We start from the raw sequence: 16,755 nt of genomic DNA, 5'->3' as shown, positions 1-16,755 counted from the left end.
TGTGATTTAGTGATTTTTTAGTTAAATAGCAAAAAAAAAAAAAAAAACACAAGAACATATTGGCTATCATGACAATAGTTCTGGATCTTCGAGAATTATTTACTAGATGCAGTACAGAATTTTTATATACAGGTATACATGCTGTTTCAATTCACATTGTCTTCTACTTTAAATATGCCTACAGGTGCACTGAAATCTGCTAAAAAATTTCAAATAAGTCAAAAGTGTCTACGTCCTGGTACAGATGAATTATCATTGGGGGAGCAAGCTTTACACCAATTACATCCCTGTACAGCACTGGATATATATTATTGCACACAAAATGGTCTTTAAATGTCTCTAGCAAGCGAACATTTAAACATTTTTCAATATCTGCAGTAAACATTTTGTTTCGCTTAAATCAAACATAACAACTAGGTATATTACATGTTCAATATGCCTTACCTGAACTTGGAATAATCTGTGTAGGCATTAGGTGTTTGTAATCATGAGGTTGGCCCTTTACACATTTTAACCAAGTGTACAGCTCCTTATCTACAAAAAAAAAGAATAAATACATTAAACTTTGTACTAAAAGCCTATAAACCACCCATAGTTCCTTAAAGTTATATGCATTTATAAAGTGTTTGTTACAAGAACAGATTACTACTACGGGTTAAACAACAGAAGCCAAAAGGAAAAACATGCTTTTCTAGATGAGAACACGGGTCAATTAACACCCTTCCAAGGTTATGGAGCTGACACGGGTGCTTTGATGTTATCACTAAATCATCCCTGTTTTGACAGGTAATTTAAACTGTTGGTCTGAGCGGAGGATGCTATTTAACCATTTGTTAGTATCGTTTTGACAGAATTCACGGCTCATTAAATTTATGGAGATAAAATCAATTCTCCTTACCATAGTATGGATTTAAGTTTTAATCTGATTAAAATTCTTCAATCCCATCAAAAGGCAAAGTGATTTATTTGTAAAATATGCTGATCCCTATATGCCTTTTATTTATTCAGCTTTAATTAAATTAGGCCATGAGGTCACTTAGAAGGGTTGCCAGAACAGACAGGACACACAAACTGTTTTTCCCAGCACAATTGTGTGCATATAGCAATATACAGTATTGGGTCAGTGTTAAAGACTACAAGCTCAGAACCATGCCATGCCTGTTCACCTATAGAACTGGAAATATTTAAAAATATAAGTTCATTTGTGCATGTCACATATAGTTATACATAATTATGTCACAGTACAGATTTATTTATATGGATTGCCTTATTCAGAATGCATTTTTGTGTAATCAACATTTCTCTGCGAGTTTTAGTTTGCACTCACTTCCTGCCTGGCTGGCTAGAATGAATGAATGTGCTGTGAGCCTTCTTATTCTTATACTGTATTTGGGCCTTATTCCAAGCCACACTTACACTGTATTCTTTATAGGCTAGCAGACACATGCTATTTGGAGGAAGGCATTTTAAATTGTGGCATTGATAACCATGGAATATAGCGGAGCTCATCCTCCTTCCCCCTAAACCGAACCCTGCTAAATATGTACACACTTCAATCATTAATTCACATTAGCATGAAACAGGAGAGCTCCATCTGAGAACGAGCTGCACAAAGATTGAAAGGGAAGTTATGAAACTGCTTGCTGTAATCACTGGAGGGGAGTCTCTCTGGCACAGAAATATCAATTCACCAGTTGAACAAGACTGCTGGCTAAGCATTTCTGGGGGGAAGGCAGGATAAACACGGCACAGAATGGATCGCTTCATGCGTACTAACCTCGAGAACTTTTCCGTTCCTTCGCTTTGTAACAATCCAGACAGACCACAAATCCACATTTCTGGCAGACCCAATGGATGTTAAACAAGGTGGCTTCACAGGCATCGCACATCTCACGCACACCGCGTACCGCTCTCTTCCATGCTATTTTCACTGAAATGAAAACAACAAAACATGAAAATGTGAGCAAAAACATTTGCTTTAAGGAAGGAATACATTTCTCTTGGTTAAAAAGTCTTTTTTTGTGCATGGTTTTTTTTTCTTGTCTTCTTTTTAAACGTTTACTTGCCTAAGTTAAGAATGATGTCAAGTGTACCTGGGCTTTCACAATAATTCATTTGGAGCCACAACTTCCAATCAAGCTGAAACTAAAACCCACCTCAACCCAGTAATAAAATGCACCCGTCATTTCAAAATCCCTGGCTACAGCACAGGTCCCATACAGTCAGGGCTTTAAATTCAGTGGTTTCAGAAGAAGCAGAAATTGGTGTGAATACAACCACAGGTTAAAGAATTGCAAAGCAGGAATCAGAGCCTGTATATGTAATGCATATAGCTGTCCTCTGTGTATATTTAGAACACTACTATTAATGGGAAAAACATTAACACATTTCATGTTGTTGTGCTGATCCAGGTACCACAAGCACTTTAGGCACTTATACACATGTGGCTCAGAATTTTTGTTTAGAACCTTCTAAAATCACTGAATAAATGATTACATTTTTGAGACATTCTTTTTCAAACCTATTAGTATCCTCGGCTGTTGAGCGCCGAGTACTATTTATCATCTCTGCTTATTTAATTAACTAGATTTCCCCACGTGCAGGCAGTTCCCACACAAACTATTTATGGAGAAAGAACACTTAGGCTTGGATTATGGATCAACTTTAGTCTAAATGTGTGCCAACCATGACGTACCATCTTTTTTCACCCAGGACATAGCAGCTTTTTCAGACGTCACCATATGACAGAACTTATCTCCGATGTAACCCAAAATGTATTTTATGGAATCCAGATCAAACTCATCGTCTTCATAGTTCTCATGTGTCCATAAACTCAGTGCTTCGTCATCATACTGGTCAGGAGATGAGAATCCATCTATTCTAACGATGCCATTCTTACTAAATGATAACCTGTAAGACACAAGAACATAAATGGAGTCTCTGGGATTTCCACTCTGAAGAACAAGTCATATAAAACGTCTATCCTGAGAGGGTACTTTTTATTTTTGTAAAGTCTTTCTATATGCTACTACTATGATATATGTATATATGATACTGTACATCTATATCCATCTATACTATTTATATTTATTTATCTTTTTATTATTATTTATCTTTGTTTCACTTGATGTATGTTACTATTTACCACACAAAAAGAAAGTCATCTATTATAGTACTACAGAAGTATGAAAAAAAACGAAGGCGGATATTCCTTTAAGGCATCCAAGCCATTTCTAGGCAGATAAAACCCATTTTCGCTCCAGTAACAAGAGACATGCTGGCCTGATCTGTAAAGTGAATTCAATCTGCCCATAGTAAGGGAACAAGATCTGCTTTGCTGTAATATCTGTAAAGAACACTGTATCCTTGGCATTTGGATGTACTTACTGGATTCCTCTACGGCTTTATTAACATCTGAACATCATTTATAGAAGGGGAAAAAAGAACTACAGCATAAAAAAGTGACCTTTGATTCTTTTTCACAGAATCACTAGGTGAAATGATTAAAATGTCCATGGAGAACATATATCATACAATATTTTAGCGCTGTTTACAGTATACAAATAAGAATGTATACAGACACATACATTATTGATAAAATCAATTTGTCATTTCTTTTACACAATTCAAAATTATCATATAATAATTTATACATTGGTAACCAACTGAGGAGATATATAAAATGAATTAAGTGCCAAATCTTGTGCTATTGTCAGTACATTACATCCCTCATCTGTCTTGTTACATGAGGTATTCCAATATTATAAGACATTTTATAACTAGCCTGGGAGCATTCACAGACCAGCAAACTACCAGAAACAATGATCTCTGGCACTTATTGAATAGATATAGCCAAATGTTTTGCATGATAAATTCAATAGACCAAAAGGAAGCAATGGGAGATGTTTGAGGTAATACACTTTATAAAACCAGTTCTTTGTAAAGGCTTAAAAGGCACCTGTCTGCCATTATCAAATGCCACCCAAATCTATATGAATAAGTTTTAGACTAAACCTTTCAGTCACAGTACCACTGTAAATAGGTAATCAACACAGATTGGAGATTCGTATCATTACCTTCGGAAGTAATAAAATCTGCAGAAAACTGGGGAGTGGGTGGACTCTTCGCCTTTCTTGGTGCGGATCAGTCGACATTCCCGGCATTTCTGTATATTTGGCCCAATCTCACAGCAAGAGTCATCCTGCAGGAAGGATTCCCCGGTCTGCTTAAGTTTTTTCACTTTCCTCCAGTCTTTTAATACTGAACGAGGTATGCCAGCTGAAAGTACAACACAACAAATGTTAGCATGGAAGAGACAAGCGTGTTGTTTACATGCGTCCCATCAGCTGCTAATGAGGAAGAGGTTAGCAGGAAAGCAACATTTGCCATTTCTATGAATAAGACCCAGCACACATTAAAAGCAACCTAATTATTCCAAGGAAATCAGCAATTTCTGTGATTATAATGAAAGTTCATGGTATGTGGTGCTCTGCCCCCAGTCAGCTGCTCTGTAACCCACAAACATCCAGCACATCAGTATTAGATACAGGATATTTTTATCCAAAGACCTATTATTGGTAATGACAGTCAAAATACTACTATTATCAGGAGAACAGATCAGGGATGGCAAGACATTTCTATCAGTATTGGTGGTGTTTAGTCAGATCATTCAATGATACATAAATTATGATTGGAGGAAAATCAAATTGTATTAGCCATTAGTGTTTTGCATCTCTTGAGGCCTCCAGTGGTCAGACTTCCCTACCATGAAATTAAGGGCTACTCAGATTACAAACTGTCAAGCATGAAATATATTCCACTCTAAATTGCATGTGCTAATAGCCAATTTCCAGATGGCATGGTTGAGTAATTGGTGGAAAATTATCAATGAATTGTCAGGGCTATCTTGGTCACTGTACTCCACCTCTTCATACTGTAGGTGGAATCTACAAATTCAAAAAAAGTGGTGCCCACAGGAAGTAATGGTTGTGGAGCTGGTGGTGCATACTAGTTCACACACTGATATACGAGGTATAAGAAGGCTTATGTACCAGTCTAATGCAATGAAAAGTAAATTTACATCACATGTACCCTCATTGGAATACACAGAAGATCACTGTGTATACATTCTGACTGTAGAAGATTGGACAATAGGCATATTATATCTAGCGGGTCATACTTTCCAACACATCCTCCATAATCCCAGGGAAAGCAACCACAAAACCTTCCAAAAACACATGCTAAACAACATGCCTAATGAACAGATCACACAAAGACAATGGGCAGGATCTGTGCCCCTCAATGAACTACTGGAGAAAGGTTTTTACAGTAAATGCTAGCATCTGCCTATATGACCAATACCAATTGTAAGTAAAGGAACTGAAGGCTGGGAGTCAGATTCCTTGCAAAGGACAAGGATGCACCTACCACTTTGGGCTAGTTTACTATTCTAGAAGGAGCCAAGAGGCAAGCCGTATACCCATAGACATGATGTGTCGCCCAATTCTCTGTGCAATGTAATGGCTGCATGAAGGCCACATGGAAACAATATGGACAAAGGACTGCTTCAAGAACAAGATTTGTTGTTTGTTTTTTTTAATACCCACTGGATAGACTTCATATGCTGAAGGACAAAGTCAGGTAGAGCAACACACCTCAACACATGTTTGCCTTCATCACATTTATATCCATAAAACTTACACTGGGTGACTAATGAAAAAATTAGCCACATGAAAGTGGCCAGATTAGCAATATAAATTAGATGCCGCTCACTTTGCTCGTGACAAGCCATTTATTTCTGCATGCATCCATTTTTTTCACGTCAACATCCTAATTGCAAAGCTCTGTAACGTGACTGCCTATGGTACAGAAATAGCTGTGGCTCGGCTATATTTCCAGCAGCACTCAAGTTCACAGACACAGAAAACAGCCTGCAGTAAGACAAACAGTCCACTGACTAATTTCAGGAGTCTGAATTGAGCCTGGAGCACGCATCAGTGCCAAAGCGGCCTGTAAAAACATGGCAATCACTGACTCATGAACTGATTGGGGGGGAAGGGGGAGGCTAATGAATGCCGCTCCAGTAACAGCCTGTCTTTGCTTAAGATTTAATTGTAAATCCCTAAATATGAAAAGATGTTAGTAATTTACCACTCAGTTCAAGTGCGGTTACAAGGAGTGGGGAAAAGAATGAATATGCTCTGCATGTATGACATGGTGGGTGTTCTTTGAAGCTGAAGCATGCCACAAAGCCTCTATTGGACGTCCCTCAAACATAAGGGCTGCTGAATTTCAATGTAAACAAGTCAGGGTAGAAGCTATGGGCATTCATTATATACAAGTCAGATTCTGTTAGTTGGAGACTGACAGCTGTGCAGAGACACGGTGCTACCCACCCTCAGTAACACCATATGACAGGAGAACACGCCGACATACTGTAAACCAAACCACAGGCATGAATGAATGATTTAATACCTATAATGCCATGTAAAGGATCTCAGTTAAAACAAGCAAGCAGAGACTTGATACATAGCTTGCAGTTATTTTAAACAACTGGGACACTTGCCTGGGGATTTAAGAAAATGTAACCATTTCTGTTTGTAATATGCTATTTACAGAACTCTACAATCTAATGATAGTCTATAATTCTCAAAAGAAATGAAAATATCTGTATTAAGAATACACCCAGTGTGACAGGATGGTGGAAGACTTGCAGTGTTACGGAGCGGTAGAAATAAAGAAATGGGTCTCCAACCCTGCAAAACAGAGACGTCTCTTCTAAAATTATAGGAGCACAAATACAAACACTTTGGAAGGTAAAACAATTCCCTGTGTATGATATACTATTCTTGGATGGTAAGCTCTATTGGACAGGGTCCTTTCCATTTTGTCATCAGTAGCAAATATTTGTTGTACAGTGCTGTGTAATATATTGAAGCTTTATACATAAAGGTTACAGATAACAATCTGCATTTTTAATCCTTTGCTCAGATATCAGCTTTAAGCTTTTTATACAGAAAAAAAAAACATTAAACACTAACGATGCCATTGTTATGCAATATGGATGCCCTCCAGAAACAACCAACAAAGGAAACAGAGCCCTTGTATAAACAAAAACACATGAAAGCCTCATTTCAAGGTTACAGAACATACTTACAGCTGGTACTGTTGCTCTGTAACTTTAGTTTGCTTTTTTCCTTGGCACTCCTGCTAAGAATACCATTGGGTTTTATTTCGTCCTCTTTGTCTGTGTCACCTTTTCGCCTTTGCATATCATTTTGCTTCTTTTTGTATGTTGGCTTGGGCTGACGTTTCAGCCTTTGTCCAGACTTGCTCTCGCTTTCATCCGAGTCCTCGCTTTCTGAGCCAGATTCATAAGTCCTTTTCACCCTCCTCCTTGTAAGCCTATCCTCCTTGGGAGACTTGTCGTCCTGGGCCCGAAGGTCCAGGTTATTCTGCAACTCACTAGAGGTCGAAGCAATCAAATTTACAGTACAAGGCTTAATAATTTCAGACACTATTGAGCTGCCAGGATTTTCTGGCTTACTGTTGGTGTTTTTATCTTCTTCTGAATGTCTAGTAAGCCAGGCTTTTTTAAGTTTCGTGTGATAATTTGGCTGGCTGCATTGGGATGCCTGCCCATTGCCAATGGAACTTGTTGTGTTTGTGGAGCTGCAGGCTGTGCTGCTATCTGGAGAGCCTGAAGGTGGTACAGTTTGAGCTTTCACAGCACTAGTCTCTGTATCGATTACATTAGTGCTTTTTAACTGAGCTGCAGCTAGGGCAGCCTTGTGCTTTTTTAAATGGATGAAATCACTTGATGTGGGATACAATAGATTGGGCTGAACTACAGGCTTGCTATTTGCTGGAGTGGCTGAAGCCAAGGCGCTGACAATACTCTCATGAGTTTGTGCCATGGTTTGGCTTGCCGGTAACGAACTGGTGCTTTCTATCATTGTACACGCTGAGACGGCATTGGATAAAGAATAAGTTACTTCTGATCCGCTGCAACTTGAAACACTTGTGGTTGTGGGGGCAGAGGTGGTCACATCAGTTTTTGTACTGCACATTATATTAGTTCCAGGTGCAGACAAACTGGGAATGCTGTGTGAAGGAGCGTGCGAGTTCTTCTCAAAGAGCACATGAGTGCTGTCTGAGTTCATAATTGGCTGGCCGATCCTTACAGTCTCTCTGGCTTCCATGGTCTTTGAGCAATCAGGTTGATTGATTCCAGCTGAGGAGCTTTCGCCAACTCTCTCCTTGGAGACAGCCTGAGTTACTGGCGTGTTGTCATACTTTGCACTAGATGGTGGGCGTACAATGACAGATGCAGTTGCAGACGGTACCTTCACATTATTTTTCTCTGGCAGCCATTCCATTTTGCTGTGGTTTTGCTTCTCACTGCTTTTCCATACTTCCTGGATAACCTTATCCACATTTTTCTTGTAAGTTGTAGCACCTTCTTTAAGCTCAGGGACAAGGGTAGGTGGTTTTTGAAGCTCCTGGATCTTTCCACCAGTAGTTACTGGCTGGACTGGAGTCAAAGTTGGCGGGGAAAGATTACTGTAACTTCCTTCTTTCCTGTCCAAGCTATGGTGGATTGGAGGATGGAATACAGGTGCTCTGTGTAAGGCAGGCATGCTACGGAGTGTGTTTGAAGAAGAGATGGACAATTGTGTAGGACTTCTACTGTCTCCTCTATAGGATGTAATTGTGTGTGTTGCTATTTGTTGAGGAATTTGCTCATTTAGTTTACTCCCTGGTCCATCCTCAGGTTGGTGCTTAATTAAAGGTGGAGGTTTAGACAAGTAAGAATTAATAACAGAAGAATTTGTTGAAGAAGGGCTGGCATTTTGCTTTTCAGGAAATACATTTACAGGTTCCTTGGGTGCAAATGATCTTGGTGGCTCATTCACCACACTGTTGGATAAAGTGGTGAAATAGTTACTTTGGGGCAAACTTTGAGACACTGATGTTTTTATCTTGTACAAATCTGAAATAGGACGTTCCACGTTGTTCTCCTGCTTTACCATGTGGCTTTTGGGGCTGCAAGATACAATAGGGGTTACTCTGGTGTAGCTTTCTCGTTCATTTTCATGTGCTTTTATCTTTACTGAAAAGGAAGCAGCCTCAATGTTTTCCTGAAGGATCCTCCGGTGTTCCTCCTTGTATTTGTTTGGACGCTCCGCAGTCTCCAGTGCTGACCTTTGCACCTTGGTGTGGCTCAGAACAGGTTCCATATACAGTCTGTGGGTATGGCTCTCTTTACCCGAATGAGTCCGGTTGTGCTCATGCTCACTCTTTACTGGAGCTGAAGAGCCTGAGCGCAAGGGTTCACTGTAGGTCTTCTTCTCTAAATCTCTGTTAAAAAGAAATGTCAATATTATTATTCTAAGAAAATACTAATCTAAAAACATGTTTCTCATATTATACAAATTTATTATTATACAAAACAAACACCAAACGAAAACTCTATCTCCCCTGACGCCATTAAATCCTGAAACCCAGAAAAATATCTATGCCTCATCCAGCCACACTTGGTGGCAAAAATGCCCTGTCTATATGTATGTGGTAAACTGAAGACTTAAATAATAAACCAGCATTCAATCCAACCATTACAGTATATATATGACAAATAATGACGGTAACAAACTCTTAAAATTGCCCCCTGTAATCCTCTGCACAGCAGTGTTCAGGTTAGGAAAGTGAGAAGCTGCATTAAAGGCCATTTAGATACTAATATGTCACTGCTTTGTATAATTCTGTCCATAAACATTTTTTTGTCTAGGCACAATTTGGGGCAGGTAGAATCTAGGAAGGCCTGAGCCTAGATGTACTGACTTAGCAGGAATGTCAATATTCAACACTGAACAGCTTTTGTAGACATAAAGGATATCTTGCTTACTCTTTGTGGTGATCTGCTGATGATTTGGACAAAGGAGGGCTTGGATGTGCAGAAAGTTTGAGTGGCCGGTGAGGTTCGGCACTGGAGGGACGTACAGGAAGGTGACCCATCAGTAGACCATCAGCTGAAGTAACAGGTGTTGGCTGATGTAACCAGGGACTTGCAGTATTCTAAGGTGAAGAAAAAAGATGTAAGCACAACAAATTACAAAATCTGTGCAGTAACAAAATGTCTGTATAAACCGTTCTATGATGAATATAAACAATAACTATAAAGTGCCTGATCTAAAAACACAAAAACCATGCAGCTACTCTCCATGGAGCCATAATATATTCCAGCTACTGCTTAAAACAAGAAAGCAGAACCAAAAGCTACTAGGCTTCTCTCCTTTTTAACCCTACTAACAACAAACCATTGTATGTATGGATTCACACCTAGGAATAAGTGTCACAGCACAAGGCATCTTTCAAGTCATGACATAAAAACAACAGCCCCATGCGAACTGCATCTTCTACTAGGCTTGTCCACCCAGAAAATAGTTCTGAAGGTTCTGTAAAAAGCCCTGTAAAATCCTTATTTCCTAGGACAAAGTTAAGCTTGCTATAAATTTTCCTATTGGTTATATGTTTTAGATATGGGCATGGGGACATCCACATTTGCCTATAATATTGCCCAGGCTCTCCTTCCTGGTTACAATGGTTGTGGTGTATTGCTTATTTTTGCCCCTGATGAAAGTAATTTACCATAGTTGATATACAAGTAGGCCGAATGACTGCAATTAAATTATGAAAGTGAAAGCTTATAAAAATGTGAAATCACATCAAACAATGCATTAAGCAATACAATAATACTTTAAAATACATCACCGATACTATACTTAATATATCTCACACATTAAAGAGACGAAATCAGGATAAAAAAAAAATACATATTTAACAGCCCTTTACCTCCACCCCTTCTCTGTTTTATTTACCGTAAAATATAACCGTTAGCTCCATGTTATAGCTTAAAAGCTACCTATACCTGGAAGCACCGCATATTTTGCATCAGCCACACCAGAAGAAGTAGCAGATGGACCGTCCAGGTCGGTGTGCAATTATAAATGGCCAGATCTGCTGAACATTCAGGTATACTTATCTGTAGCTTTTTCCAGTAAGTTTTTTATTTTTTTTTTTACAAAACTGAAGCTATGTGCATGAAAGCTCCACACAGGAGACACTCCAGATTAAAGGTGGGTAATTCTATCTCAACTCTGTGTTTGGTTTTGACTAGCAAAGCACTAAGCTCTGTAGGCTTCATCAAAATTTTCAAGTTCAACCCGCTTCAGTCTGTTTTTCAAAGAGGCTTGTGTGATTCATAATACAGAACAGTTAAAGGAAAGTGATATATGACTACATATGGAAAATATGCATGTTATAAATTATTCCGGCCAGATGTTTACATTGGACTGCCTTTCCAGAAGGATGCTATTATATCCAAACTATACCTCATGCCAGGCTTATTTCCACTTTCCTTTACATAGCATTTCATGTTCAGGGCCACAAACCTTATAGAAAGCAGCCCAGTATGGAAGCAGGGAGTGTGCAGCTTCATGCCGAAAACCTGTTTATTTTCCTAGGACGATTGTTTCTGACCTTTTTGCATGTCCCACAGATGCCATCTGGGTAATCTCAAACCCTGCCCAGTGATCACATCTGTAAATAATGGTTTTCCCTGTTACATTCATTTTACAACACAATGAGGAAGACTGCTTAACCTCAATGACTGTTTTCCATCTGCTGAAGAGAACCTGTCACCTTCAGTGCAGAAAATTTGCTCAGATTGGTTATTTCTACAACAAAGATCAGAAGGACAAAATGTGAGGCTATTCTTGCCATGTACATGTACTAAAAGATTGTACAAGTTTGTTAGATCAGCCTATGTGCACAAAGAGAGTAGTTGGCAAACATCTGATATCATAGAGGCACATACTCATAAAAGAAGGTTTGGAAATGTCAGGCCAGGTCAATGAAAACAATGTGGGAAAAGCCAGCTACTGACATCAGAGAATGAGTTCTTCTGGCACAGTTTCAGCCACTAACAGGAAAGCTGATATGGATTAAGCCTTCCTGTTTAGTCTGGGGGGGAAGGAGAGATGGAGGCACCTCTAAACTTCCTGAAAAGGGATTTTGTAACAGTACAAATGAATTCACCCCCAAGATATATTGCAAGGAACGGTCTGCCAAGACCTACAGACCAAATATCGGACATAAGATCGTTGTCCGATCCAGCAGTGACTATCATGTCCTGTCTACAGGCACCATAAATTGGAACTCCAGCTAATACTTTTAGCACAAGTAAGGGAATGATGAAGACACTCTCAGGTTTCGTCATCAGTATTCCTGTTCAGGACTCTCACTTTTTGCTGAGAACATAAACTGCTGATTATTCTTAGCTAAATACCTGATTGAGTCTAAAGTTAAAAAAATAAATCAATAAAATAAGCTTGACCAGAGCATTACTTTAGCTTTTATTAAACTGAAATTGTACACATGTACATGTGAGAGGAGTAAGGTTAGCATAGAGACTCACTATTAGTTTGTAAGATTTCAATAGGAGATAATTAGCGTTTCCACAGTGAGAACCACTAATTATCACCTCCTAGGCATACCCCTGATGATCTTAGCGTCATATCAAATAATTTATTGCCAGCTTTAGTCACAGACATCAGAAGGCTGCTGAACTCTAAATGTCAGATACATATGAAGTGCGTATTACCTAAAAATGCCATTCATTTATTATACAAAATGTGTGATGCTTCTGCAGTGACAGTTGACAATTTTCTCATAGAAACAAATCCAATTAGCCAAAAGAAAATGCAACTTTAATCAACAGACATATAAGGATCACCAGTTGCAAAAATTTGTGAATGCGTACAAAAATTTGATTTTATGTATATTGATAAGAGTAACAATTAAACTGCATCAAACTGGAAATAAAATATGAACTTCCACCTCTTATAAGAAAAAACATTTGGAGTAAAATGTTTAATTAGTATACTATACACAACAATCCATATATTTTGGATTTACCAATCATGTTCCAGAACCATTTTATTAACTCCATGATTCTTACTTCTCCATTCTTAGAAAAAAAAAAACACCAATGTATACAGAGAAGAACTAATTACAAAACAATTTATAGCCCATTGTCCAACAAATATTGGTATTACCTAATATAGTTTCTTTTCAGTTGTATTACTTTGTATTTCTAGCTGTACTTAAAAAAATCCACTATGCCTTGAGTTTAGTATAAAACTTCATTCATAGTACAAAATTTCATTTACAGTTATTTCTGCATCGACAAAACCCATGAGTCACACAAATATATAACTTATAAAGATCTTACCCTTCTAATAGAGGCCTCTGCATTGACATGATTCTCGGGATGCACCCACTTCGAGGAGGGCAGGCCAAGACTAGAATAAGCATGGCTTCCATTTGGATACTGCCAGATGATTGGATAAAGTCCCAACTGGTTATACGAAGCTGAAGGGTGAGCTTGGCTGAGGAGATGAGGTGGCTGGTGCTGTAACATTTGCTGCTGTTGCTGATGTGCAAGTGCCAAGTGGCTAAGGCTGCTGGCATGTGCAGTCTCTAGCTGGGGATGCCCACCAAGCAAAGAGCCAGGAGGCATTCCAGGTAGCACCGTAGGTAGTAAGTGAGGATGGTGAACTGAATGATGTGATGTGCTGCCCAGTGGATGAGCATTAATAGCAGTCATAGGCGTTTGGTTTGAGGACGAAGTTAACAAATGAGGGTTAGCGGTTAGTGCTGGGTGGTGGCTGTTTGGAGGTAAACATGCTCGATGAGCTGGAGAGTGAAGAGCAAAATTGTGCTGGTGCAAATAAGGAGAAATGTGGTTAGCTGCAGTCTCTGGTCCAACAAGCGCTGGGTCCCTGTAAACTGTAAAATGTTCATTTTTGTCAATAATGAGCGGACTCTTTGTAGATTCTATAGTGCTCACTCGTGCGGCTACCGGATGAAAACTGGACCTGTGAGTATCGCAGTCCATCTTGCTTGAGGTTCTCACAGCCCCAGAACTCTGATTATTGTGATAGTTAGCTTTAAGTTTTAAAGGATCCGGAGAATGGACGGGCCGAGACTTTAAAACATCTGGAGAAGAATTATATCTTATATGTTTACTAGAGGGCTCCAGAATATGTGGCTTTACCTTTAGAGCGTCCATAGTCTGTTTTTGAAGCCTCTTCTGTTCGTCGGTTAAGGATGTGCTACCAATAACTGAGGTATGGTGAATCTTTTCCCTATCATTTATCTCCTTATTGATCAACTGGGGTGTTTTTAACACCCCAGAAAGTGCCAAATCGGCCTTATTGTTAGCAGCATCACTCCAACCATGCTCTGAGTCTGGCTTCTTCGTAATGGAATAATTGACAGTACTAAATGACTGTTTTGGATCACTGACTTGTAGCTCCTTCTTGTCAGCGGCCTGTGTGTTATACTTACTTGAGCTGCTTTCCTGGGGCGCTTTGTCCAAACTGTTTTCATTAGTTAAGACAATAGAATTTTTTGGCGTGGGAGGCTTACTGATCAGTGGCTCAGTCTGTAACAGTTCCGTAGTGTTGCTTCTCTCAACCACGCTATCTGGAGCCTGTGGCTTATTGGAATTCTGCTCATAAAGTGCTGTCTGTTCGGATAGGAGAAACTGAGGGCTTTCTTTTTGGAGCGGCAAGTCAGCTGACTTCAGCCTCTCTGCTTCAGCTTGATGCTTTTTATCCTCCTGTATCTCATCCCAGTGAGAATGCCTATCTATTAGTGTCTGTTCCTCAGCCCCCTCGCTACTTTGGGATTTTCTTTCGTCTCCGTTTATCTTTGAAGTGTTTTTGCTTTTCAACTCATTCTCAGAATTTTGCTCTGAGGAAGAATCTATTATCCTTTTATTTGAATTTTCTGAGTCACTGCTCTCAGAGTAGTCAGAAATATTGTCTGGGCGCAGTCTTTTCAGAATTAATTTCTTCTCATCCTCCTCAGGTTTCCTCCTTTTGCTGTGGAAATGTTTGTTCCTTTTTACATTTTCTGCAAACAGAAAAAAATATTTTAAAAAAGACATCAGCACTCACATGGAGCCACAGAACTTGCATGTGTTGGATTGTAAAGATGCTTTAGATCCATTGTTGGTTTTCAGTGTGCGACACTTATGCTATAAAAAAGACATTTTTTATGTGATCTGCTATGATAAGTGTTAGTGACAATGAACTTGTTTGTTGAATGGGGTAGGACGCAATATTCCTATAAACTTCATATTGCTGTGTGCTATGTGATTATTCGTTCACAACATGATGAAATTGTATTTACCATTTTTCTGCCAGGTTTAAAAAGAAAAATACAGGCTAAGGAGACATGCTAGAGTTTGCGTGAACGTTTCATTACATACTGTACTAATCTAACCAATAAGGTTATTCTACCAGCTGATCATAGATTGTTGTAGTCTCTTCTCAGAAAAGGGACGTCTTTTACTACTTGTGCAGTGTCACTATGCCTGGGGCACATCAAAAAAGGATGGGAAGATCCCTCTCCACCCATTATTTTCTACAAGTGTAAAATCATGCTAAATGTAATAAATAGTAAATGTAAAACATTATGCTCTGGACTCACCTTGACCTGCCTGTCTACGTGAACAATTGCATTATTCTACATGATTCTGAACGTCATCTGCAGTAGTGACACATCCACAAAAATGCTGGTATGACCAAACTATTTATGACTACACATAAAGCAGTCGAAGTAAACCATACTGTGGTCATGAAACAGCAATGTGGGAGTAACCATAAATTCAGACACCTTTAAAGCAGAGCTGTACTAAAATAAATATAAAATAATATATAAAAAAACAAAAAAAATTTGCAAGCATTCAGTTTCTTTATTAGGGGTAAGGACAGCTGATGTCCTACCGCAATAAAACAAACTTACCTGCATGTTTGCAATCTTTTATATATTTTTTTTTAAAGTACAATGAGCTCAGCTCAATGTATGATCCCCACATGCACAGAGGAACATCATTCTGGCCTTGTCAATAAAAACTGCTGAAGATCCAGACTTGGAAAGGAATAGATAAAGATGCTGGCGACAGAGTGAGAACAGATGAGTGTACCTAAAGTTAAACCTAAACAAGTTAAGCTGGTAAGTTTAATTTATTGCGACAAAGACATTGTCTATCCCTTCTGCAATAAAGAACTTGCCTGCTTGCAATTTTTTATTTTTGAACTTTAATACCACTTTCATACCAAACCTATAAGATGTAGACTGCCATTGCTGAACCCTTCCTAAAGTGATTCTCAAGAATCTGGTCCATCATTGGGAGATAGGATCAACAGGCAACTATCATACTTTGAGGAGAAGGTAGTAGGACTAATTTCCCCAATGAGCTCATATTTAAATAAATTAGGTCAATGCATGAAAAAATGCTCATAAGAACGTTTCAGGAATATATCTGTAACAGCATGCAAATGCATTGACTCCTATATGATTTTTGCAGGTGTAAGAATGTTAAAATAATTTGTACTCTATAACTGCTATTTGGATTTGCTGAATGGAGAGAAAGATGACAGTTTCCATACCTCTACAATTACCATCATATCTTTCCTCTTTAATTCTATCTTCATCGGGCATGCTGCTATCAGAACCTTTCCTCTTGTTTAAACGGGCGTTACGGTGCTGATTCTGTTTTGTGGAGCTCTGAGGGTTCATCACTGGCCTGGGACTATTCGCTTGTGCACGTGTATAATGACCCTAAAAATGACATTCAACCAGTTAAAGCAGACTGCCAAGAATAACAGTTAATAAATAATTGGC

At 38.8% G+C, this 16,755-nt stretch overlaps 1 protein-coding gene across 3 annotated transcripts in view; it reads right to left on the bottom strand.

Annotated features, from left to right (window-relative positions):
• JMJD1C (jumonji domain containing 1C) overlaps positions 1-16,755 on the bottom strand; it is a 201,500-nt gene that overhangs the window by 14,984 nt on the left and 169,761 nt on the right. For all 3 annotated transcript variants that reach the window (XM_072423118.1, XM_072423119.1, XM_072423120.1), the window contains 8 exons: positions 16,521-16,692; positions 13,292-14,979; positions 9,905-10,074; positions 7,157-9,360; positions 4,077-4,278; positions 2,696-2,910; positions 1,778-1,930; positions 445-534 (listed from right to left, as the gene is read on the bottom strand). In XM_072423118.1, coding sequence (XP_072279219.1) covers positions 445-534; positions 1,778-1,930; positions 2,696-2,910; positions 4,077-4,278; positions 7,157-9,360; positions 9,905-10,074; positions 13,292-14,979; positions 16,521-16,692 — 4,894 coding nt within the window. The remainder of the gene's footprint in view (positions 1-444; positions 535-1,777; positions 1,931-2,695; positions 2,911-4,076; positions 4,279-7,156; positions 9,361-9,904; positions 10,075-13,291; positions 14,980-16,520; positions 16,693-16,755) is intronic.

The sequence above is a fragment of the Pyxicephalus adspersus genome, chromosome 10 (assembly GCF_032062135.1).
Source record: "Pyxicephalus adspersus chromosome 10, UCB_Pads_2.0, whole genome shotgun sequence".
Classification (NCBI taxonomy): domain Eukaryota; kingdom Metazoa; phylum Chordata; class Amphibia; order Anura; family Pyxicephalidae; genus Pyxicephalus; species Pyxicephalus adspersus.
Note: the sequence above shows the minus strand (reverse complement) of the source record. Positions and strands in the feature narration are given on the sequence as shown.